The sequence below is a fragment of the Leucoraja erinacea genome, chromosome 20 (assembly GCF_028641065.1).
Source record: "Leucoraja erinacea ecotype New England chromosome 20, Leri_hhj_1, whole genome shotgun sequence".
Classification (NCBI taxonomy): Eukaryota; Metazoa; Chordata; class Chondrichthyes; order Rajiformes; family Rajidae; genus Leucoraja; species Leucoraja erinaceus.
In genome coordinates, this window is record NC_073396.1 from 912,501 (window position 1) to 922,500 (window position 10,000).

The 10,000-nt window shown below is 48.8% G+C and overlaps 1 protein-coding gene across 1 annotated transcript in view; it reads left to right on the top strand.

Moving 5' to 3' along the window:
• The window catches only part of rgs11 (regulator of G protein signaling 11), a 48,380-nt gene that overhangs the window by 25,573 nt on the left and 12,807 nt on the right, over positions 1–10,000 (top strand). Inside the window, exons 7-9 of the mRNA XM_055650970.1 lie at positions 1,765–1,846; positions 3,532–3,597; positions 8,073–8,096. Of these exons, the coding sequence (XP_055506945.1) occupies positions 1,765–1,846; positions 3,532–3,597; positions 8,073–8,096 (172 nt within the window). The remainder of the gene's footprint in view (positions 1–1,764; positions 1,847–3,531; positions 3,598–8,072; positions 8,097–10,000) is intronic.

Genomic DNA, 10,000 nt, shown 5'->3' on the forward strand with positions numbered 1-10,000 from the left:
GGGTGACGTTTCGGGTCGAGACCCTTCTTCAGACTGAGAGTCAGGGGACGGTGATGTGGAGAGATACAGAACAAATAAATGAAAGATCTGAGGAAGGACATTCTTGCCATAGAGAGAGTACAGAGAAGGTTCACCAGACTGATTCCTGGGATGGCAGGACTTTCATATGAAGAAAGACTGGATAGACTCGGCTTGTACTCGCTAGAATTTAGAAAATTGAGGGGGGATCTTATAGAAACTTACAAAATTCTTAAGGGGTTGGACAGGCTAGATGCAGGAAGATTGTTCCCGATGTTGGGGAAGTCCAGGACAAGGGGTCACAGTTTAAGGATAAGGGGGTTAGGGTTAGGGCTAAGTCTTTTAGGACCGAGATGAGGAAAAAACTTTTTTCACACAGAGAGTGATGAATCTGTGGAATTCTCTGCCGCAAAAGGTAGTTGAGGCCAGTTCATTGGCTATATTTAGGAGGGAGTTAGATGTGGCCCTTGTGGCTAAAGGGATCAGGGGGTATGGAGAGAAGGCAGGGTTGAGATACTGAGTTGGATGATCAGCCATGATCATATTGAATGGCGGTGCAGGCTCGAAGGGCCGAATGGCCTACTCCTGCACCTATTGTCTATGTTTCTATGTTTCTATGTTTCTAAGATATGCAAAAAAATAACTATGATAATGGAAACAGGCCATTGTTAGCCGTTCCGAGAGAGAGGGAATGTTGGGGTTACTTGAAGTTGGAGAAATCCAATATTCATACCACTGGGCTGTGAGCTGCCCAAGCGAAAGATTGTCCACCCTGTCCGTGCCTCTGATAGAGAGAGTTAGATTGAAGCATTCCCCCACTAAGTACAATGTTTAAATAACATTTCTCCTCCTCCCCTCCCCACTCACTCCCTCTCCTTACAGCAATGTAACAAATCTCTCATTGCACTGGGTGTCCTGTCACTTGTTAACATAGTAACGGGCAGGGCCATTTCAAAAGTGAAAAGTTTGATTTTTTTAAAGTGAAAAGTTATTATTTTTTTAAGTTTAAAATGTGAATAACGTCAAATATAACATCTTGGTTCTTGGGTCTGCATGGACCACTGCTGTGTTTTTCAAAACTGATTTTTCTTTTTCTTTTATGTAAATTATATCCCATTGTGAGGTCATTGTGGGGTGGAACACTGTTGATGGGCAGTTTATGTAAATGAGATCCCATTGTGACATCATACGCTGCTAACTGCCAGTGCAAGTTCAAGTGATTTTTGTCAAACTTGATTTTGTAAAGTTTCAAATGTGAATAACTTGTAAAATACACCATCAATCTGAATGAAACTTGATACACGGCCCCCCAGGGCAGTGGTGCTTAAGGTGGACGTTAATTGTAGCGCCATCAGGTACCGTTTTGGTGTAATTTCAGGATCATCCAGACAGACAGATATAGAAACAAACAAGATGAGAGCTTTAGTAACATATATAGATAGATAATATATATTATATGCTACCCCCCCTTACCTCACAGATCTGATGCCCCTCCCTCTCTATGTTACCCCTCCCCCACTGATGCCCCTCCCTCTCTGTGACCCCTCCCCCCCACTGACCCCCCACTGATGCCCCTCCCTCTCTATGTGACCCCCCCCACTGATGCCCCTCCCTCTCTCTGTGACCCCTCCCCCCCCCACTGATGCCCCCCCTCCCTCTCTCTGTGACCCCCCACTGACCCCCCCCACTGATGCCCCTCCCTCTCTGTGACCCCCCACTGACCCCCCTCTCTGCGTTCACCAACAGGGCTGCGAAGCAAAGGAAAAGATCAGACCGCATTGTGTTGGATTGCCAGGAGCAAGCCTATTGGCTGGTCAACCGCCCCCCCGTAAGTGTGTGCTCGTGGCCGCTGTAGGGGGTAACGGCCGGAGGTGTTGCCCCCTCACCTGTCACCTTGTGGGACGATGCCCTGGGGAGGGGCAGAGTGTCGACCTGTGTCACAGCGCGCAGCGTTCCCACCTGGCCCCAGGTACACAGCTGACCCCAGCGTTCCCACCTGGCCCAGGTACACAGCTGACCCCAGGTACACAGCTGACCCCAGGTGTGGGCGTGCTGCCCTCGCCACCCAGAGTGCCTGCAACAATGCGGGCAGGAGACCAGGCAGATGCTGGCCCCTGTTGTTCCACGGAAGCTGCCGCCATTAAACCCAGTCCCTTCAACCTCCAGTGACAATAACATCGATAAACCAGAGCCGGTGTGGGGACAGGCGGGACATCAGGGTGCAAGGTCCTGTTGTTTAATTGTCGTGTGTACAGAGATACAGTGAGCAGCTGGTTGTGTGGGATGTCCAGTCCAAGCCCACAGTGCAGGAGGACAATAGATCCTCGTGTGGGGCAGCACGCAGAGAGTCGCCACGTTCCAGCGCCATCTTGCAACTTCCTCGTCTCTGAAACATCAATAGACAACAGGTGTAGGAGTAGGCCATTCGGCCCTTCGAGCCAGCACCGCCATTCAATGTGACCATGGCTGATCATCCACAATCAGTACCTCCAACGTCTCTCAAGGTTCAGAGCGACAATGTGCAGATTATTTTCAGAATCTCACTGGCCCTCACTGGTCCGACCCGTCCATGCCGACCAACATGCCCCATCTACACTAGTCCCACCCCGACCAACATGCCCCATCTACACTAGTCCCACCCCGACCAACATGCCCCATCTACACTAGTCCCACCCTGACCAACATGCCCCATCTACACTAGTCCCACCCCGACCAACATGCCCCATCTACACTAGTCCCACCCCGACCAACATCTACACTAGTCCCACCCCGACCAACATGCCCCATCTACACTAGTCCCACCCCGACCAACATGCCCCATCTACACTAGTCCCACCCCGACCAACATGCCCCATCTACACTAGTCCCACCCCGACCAACATGCCCCATCTACACTAGTCCCACCCCGACCAACACGCCCCATCTACACTAGTCCCACCCCGACCAACATGCCCCATCCACACTAGTCCCACCCCGACCAACATGCCCCATCTACACTAGACCCACCCCGACCAACATGCCCCATCTACACTAGTCCCACCCCGACCAACATGCCCCATCTACACTAGTCCCACTTCCCACTTCAGTGTGGGAATAGGATGGTTGGCAGCCAGGAGATGGTGGAGGCATTGCCAGCCCCAGCGTTAGTTCCTCAACGCTGCATTGCCGAGTCTACGCTCGGTCACCAATGTGCAGGAGGCCACGTCTGGAACATCTGCAGTAGATCATCAGTGAAGCTTTATCTTCATGAGATCTAGAGCTGATCTGGAACTGCGGGGGGTGAAGAAGGATTAGCTGGATCACAGCTGGAGGTTAGTGACTATTCACCAGAACCAGCGCTGAGCTCACGTTCTGACTCCAGACTTTGTCAACTGGGCTTGAGTGTAAAGATCCTATTGTACAACATCTGTGTGATCTACACCTCTGTTTCCTGCACTGTGTGTTGGAAGCATGACATGCGTTGCAGTGTTGTATTTACCGTCGCTTGCTAACGGTGCTCTGTGTGAATTCCAGCCAGGGGCGTTGAACATCATGGACTCGGGACCACGCAGAAACAACATTCAGGCACGGATCAAACTGGTAGGTCTTGCATTATCTGTAACTGCCCGCCTCACTCTCACACAGTGTAGAATCACACCTCACTCACAGTGTAGAATCACAGCTCACACACAGTGTAGAGTCACAGCTCACACACAGTGTAGAGTCACAGCTCACTCACAGTGTACAACGACACCTAACATCAGACACTTCACCCACGACATTGTCTGCTGTGTTCCCATTCCCTCCTGGACAAAACATGGGAAAGGAAGAGCTAATTTGTGAGTTGACTGTGCTGTTATTGTGTTGTGTGTGTGTCGTGTGTGTACAGACCTGTTCCGCAGAATGTCATTGTCGTCTTGTCCGTACACGTGGCCACTCTTCACCCTTGATGATGCCTCGAGTGTGTTTGAGGACCAGTGTTACTCCAATCACACTCTGAGTCTCTGTAATTTAAGGTGTCGCTTCTGAGCCAAGTCCAGAAATTCCCTTTGGACCCAGTTATATCTCTGGAAAATACTGGATTAAATGCCTTTCCCAAACCAGAGCCTTGGCTCCTTCACTCACTGCTCCTGGACAAAGATCGGTCTCCACTCCGGCCCCATGGTCATGACAACATTGACCACTTCATCCTTCAATCTGACCTCAGCTCCCTGTTCCTGCCTCTCCCCACCTCCCTCCACACCTCTCTGGACCGAAACCTTCCATCCTGACCCCGAGTACAATGAGTTAACAATGGCATAGGGAAGGGATATGGACCAAACGTGGGCAAATGGGACTAGCTTAGATGGGGCATCTTAGTCAGCATGGATAAGTCGGGCTGAAGGGCCTGTTTCCGTGCTGTAAAGACTGTGAGCTGCTTTTTCACGGCTTTTCCTGCTTTTCAAGCTATTAAAACGGCAAGTTAATAATTTAAACCACAATTAAATACTTTTAAATCCCTCCATTACTCCTAATGATTTATACGTCACCTTTTGAAAGCAGATTATTTATATCTTTAATCCATCCAAATGCTCCGTTTGGCAACAACCACAATATGGTAGAAATAAAATTGAAATTGAAAAGATTAGTGTCGATTTGATTACTTTTCCTGCACCTTCTGTGTCGCTAAAACGTTATAGTTTTGCTGCAAATGTGCTTTAGTTTAGTTAGTGTCACGTGTACTGAGGTACAGTGAAAAGTTGTTTTATTCTTGAAGGCAACAGAGATTTAGTATTAAGTCTGAAGAAGAGTCGAAACCCAAAATGTCACCTGTTCCTTCGCTCCATAGATGCTGTTTGCTGCACATTGCTTCCTTAACAATAGTTCTTATTGGTAGAAAGAAGGAACTACAAATGCTGGTTTACAAAAAACGCCACTTTAACAAAGGTTATAAGGTCATTAGTGATAGGAACAGAATTTGGCCATTCGGCCCATCAAGTCTACCCTGCCATTGAATCACAGCTGATCTATCTCTCCCTCCTAACCCCATTCTCCTGCCTTCCCCCGTAACCTATGACACCCGTGTTTGCCAAATTCAGAGATGCCACATAACGAGGGTGGCCAACGTTCTCACTCCTAAATACGGGACAAATTCCCCACGGCAATTGGTTGACCGACTGGGCCGTGACTGGGTGAATGATGAGTTGGCCCCGGGTGCTGGACTGTACACAAAGCCCAGCCGGCGGGCCAGCTGAGGAGTTTTGGCCCGGCCGCGCAACGTCGCTCGCAAAGTCCGGCGCCCCGTCCAACTCGTGAACCGATGATCGGCCGTGAGAAGGAGGGGTGGTGGTGGTGTCGGCGGTCAGCGAAGGTCCGAAGGTCGGACAGCTGGCCGGGCTGCCGACCGACCGACGGGGCCACGGGCGAGCTGCTGCTGCTGCTGCTGCTGCTGCACTCCACGGGCTGCACTACGTCGGGACGGGTGAGGCGGGGCCGGACACAGCGCTCCGACCCGACAGTCCCCTCGACCCGAGTAGTAGCAGTCAAATACGGGACAAGGGCGGTCACATATGGACAAACCAATTTAGCCCGATATACGGGATGTCCCGGCTAATACGGACAGTTGTCGACCCTACATATAACACATGTCTACTTCCCCCAGTGAAGGAGCGTTCACGAGTGTTTGATCTCCACGTGTACTGGACTCTCCATGACATTCTTGCCGTTTCTGGAGCAAATTGATAAATAATTCTAGATTGCATTGTTTATTTATTGATTAGACTAATCACGTGTAAACATTGTGGCAAATCAAACGGTTTGGCATCGATTAGTCAATGTCAACTGTACTGGTTGTAACTAATGTCTGATTTTTATTCTCTGCACCGTTTCCTGTCAAGTAAGTAACAACTCAATGTTAGTTAGTTTAGTTAATTAGTTTAGTTATTAGTTTAGTTTTATTGTCACGTTTATTGTCACGTGTACCAAGTGAAAAGCGTTTTGTTGCATGCTAACCAGTCAGCAACATGTGATTACAATCGAGCCGTCCACAGTGTACAGATACAAGATAAAGGGAATAATGTTCATGTTACTTTGATAGTCATCCTCATCATCGACGGTCACTCGAAACCAGTATGACTGTCCTCTCATGGAGGACGGTGCCTGTGCGTGACTTTGTTTAACGTGGGGAGACTGGTGCACAGACAGCCACCCCACGTGGGGTCCTTGACAGATCTGGGTCAGGATCCAGTGGCATGGAGTCCAAGACGACCCTTTTCTGCCGCAGCCTTTCATCCGCCTTCCCAGCCGTTGTGACATGTTCCTCCACTAAGGTCAGCCATCGTCCTCCGCCTGTTCCACCGTTGAGGTCTTGGTTGGATTGGCTCTTTGTCAGAGACCAGACCTCCCCCTCGACCTTACCGCCATGGGTGGCCCTACCAGGAGCGTTGACAGCTCCAGACGGCATCGCTCTCAGGATAGAAACATAGACAATAGGTGCAGGAGTAGAGGCCATTCGGCCCTTCGAGCCTGCACCGCCATTCAATATGATCATGGCTGATCATCCAACTCAGTATCCCGTACCTGCCTTCTCTCCATACCCTCTGATCCCCTTGGCCACAAGGGCCACATCTAACTCCCTCTTAAATATAGCCAATGAACTGGCCTCGACTACCCTCTGCGGCAGAGAGTTCCAGAGATTCACCACTCTCTGTGTGAAAAAAGTTCTTCTCAACTCGGTTTTAAAGGATTTCCCCCTTATCCTTAAGCTGTGACCCCTTGTCCTGGACTTCCCCAACATCGGGAGCAATCTTCCTGCATCTAGCCTGTCCAACCCCTTAAGAATTTTGTAAGTTTCTATAAGATCCCCTCTCAATCTCCTAAATTCTAGAGAGTATAAACCAAGTCTATCCAGTCTTTCTTCATAAGACAGTCCTGACATCCCAGGATCTCAGGTCCACACGAGCTTCTCCACCACGACACGGTGACAATCCACTGAGTTATTGTAGTATCACCCTCTCTCACAGCGCTTCATACCATGGGTAAATGTACAGTCTAATAGCAGGGAGTAGAGCGGAGGGCTGGGTTATTTGGTGAATGTTTGCTTCATCTTATTGGTGAAAGAACTACTGGTTTTCTGTCCAGGCTTTTCCTGAGTTGCGGGCAACTTCCGTATACACTGATGTCCCACAGTTAGTTTTGTCTTAGTTTAGTTAAATTATCCCAAGTTCCCTCCCGGGATAAATGAAATAAATAAATATCATATCGTATCGTGAGTCGGAAGTTGCACAAATGACCCATAATAGTAACGGGACCTCCACACGTACTCCAGAGGTTTCACTAAACTCTCTCTCTGGCAAACTAAATCCACCACCTGTCAAATCCCTAATCAACTTGAAAGATTAGTGTTGGTTGGAGAGTTCATTCTCTTTAAAACTATGATCATCTTGATCTTATGTAAAGTCATGGTTTGTGTTTCAGTGTCACAAGTCGACTGTGGCGGGCTGTTGGGTCCCACCTCCCCTCTCCAGCCCCTCACTGGGTGAAAACATGCAGGTCTGGGGACTCGAGAACAGATCACCACCAGACAGTGATTAATAGACAATAGACGCAGGAGTAGGCCATTCGGCCCTTCGAGCCAGCACCGCCATTCAATGTGATCATGGCTGATCATCCCCAATCAGTACCCCGTTCCTGCCTTCTCCCCATATCCCCTGACTCCGCTATCTTTAAGAGCCCTGTCTAGCTCTCTCTTGAAACACTGGACTTTATCTCCCGTTCTGTACTATGTTTACATATTGTTTTGTGCTTCCGCAAGCAAGAATGTCATTGTCCTATCTGGGACCACATGACAATAAAACTCTCTTGACTTGACCCTTGAGGTATCCAGAGAACCGGCCTCCACCGCCCTCTGAGGCAGAGAATTCCACAGACTCACCACTCTCTGTGTGAAGTTTGATTTGGGCCAACCTTGTGGCTGATGAGGGTGGATGGTGAGTTGTTGCTTCCACAGAGACCGGGACACAATGGGTGTCGAGTGGACTTTGTTTAGAGTGGTGATGATACAGAGACTAACTTGCTGTGTATTCGTCAACAGGAAGAATAGTGCGTACTACAAGAAAGAGGTGAGACCACTGGGGGCGTGCGGGCGGGCGGCTGGCCGGCATTGTCCAGCAGTCTGTTTCAGGGACTGTTGTCTGTCACTAGAGTAATGTGTAATCAATGTAATGATGCCGCTGCTGGATGTGGATTCTTGAATGTACACACTTGAACAGAATTATTAGCTATGAGATGAGAGGGGCCAAGTTCAAAGGACAGGTACGGGGCAGGTTTATTGCAGGGCAGTGGGTGGTGGAGGCATGTAACACGCTGCCAGGGGTGGGTGGTGGAGGCAAATACGACAGTGGTGTTGTAGATAGACACATGGATATGCAGGGACACATACATTGTGGGCCGAAGGGCCTGTGCTGTACTGTTCTAAGTTCCAGTGCGTCAGTCAGGCCTGTAGCTCTGGCCTGGACCCCTGTGGTCAGATTGTGTTGTCCAAAACCTTAATAATCTTATATGTTTCAATAAGATACCCTCTCATCCTTCTAAACTCCAGAGTGTACAAGCCCAGCTGCTCCATTCTCTCAGCATATGACAGTCCCGCCATCCCGGGAATTAACCTGGTAAACCTACGCTGCACTCCCTCAATAGCAAGAATGTCCTTCCTCAAATTAGGGGGCCAAAACTGCTCAGTCAGCAAGAAAGTTCACTGAAGTTTGACAATAATTGTGAACAAACTTGGGGTCTGATTTCACTCTTGATGCTGGGTTTATCAATGTCCACTCTCGCCTTGTACCCAAGGGGACACATCCCAAAATGTACAGACACCAGGACAGCAGGCTTGTTGCCAAACAAGAGCAGGGTGACAGTGGTGGAATGATGAAGGTGGGCAGCTAGGGCAAGTGCAGAGTTGCAGGTGGCGTTCCATGTTAACAGCTTTTATTGATAAACTTGTTGAGGTGGAGTTATAGATCTCTGCCACCAGCGTTGCATTTTACTGACGGACTGTAATCTTGAAGCGTTTTGATTCCACAAATCTCTTTAGTAAGGTGGTCCTGGATTAGTGCAGTATTGGAAGTTGGGATGTAATGTTTAAATTGTACAAGGCATTGGTGAGGCCAAATCTGGAGTATGGGGTACAATTTTGGTCGCCTAATTATAGGAAGGATGTCAACAAAATAGAGAGAGTACAGAGGAGATTTACTAGAATGTTGCCTGGGTTTCAGCAACTAAGTTACAGAGAAAGGTTGAATAAGTTAGGTCTTTATTCTCTGGAGCGCAGAAGGTTAAGGGGGGACTTGATAGAGGTTTTTAAAATGATGAGAGGGATAGACAGAGTTGACGTGGATAAGCTTTTCCCACTGAGAGTAGGGAAGATTCAAACAAGGGGACATGACTTGAGAATTAAGGGCCTGAAGTTTAGGGGTAACATGAGGGGGAACTTCTTTACTCATAGAGTGGTAGCTGTGTGGAATGAGCTTCCAGTGAAGGTGGTGGAGGCAGGTTCGTTTTTATCATTTAAAAATAAATTGGATAGTTAAATGGACGAGAAAGGAATGGAGGGTTATGGTCTGAGCGCAGGTATATGGGACTAGGGGAGATTATGTGTTCGGCACGGACTAGAAGGGTCGAGATGGCCTGTTTCCATGCTGTCATATGGTTATATGGTTATTATTGATGAAAAGTGTATTCTATGGTGTGTCATGGAACTGAGTATGTTTGCTTTGTGTGGTGGGCGAATGATCATCAGATTGAACTGTCTTTGACCTGGAACGGAATCTGATTGGATTTTCATCCATTTGTGCATGAAATGAGTTTACTAACGGTCCTGTCCCACTTACGCCGACTGCCGGCATCCGTCATTGGTCGATGCAGGGCGCCAACGTGTTGTAAATCCAGCGGCGACCAGAAAGACTCTACGACTCTTTGGGCGACTGCGGAGACGACTCACGACCGTACAGGCGACATGTCGCGGGGTGAA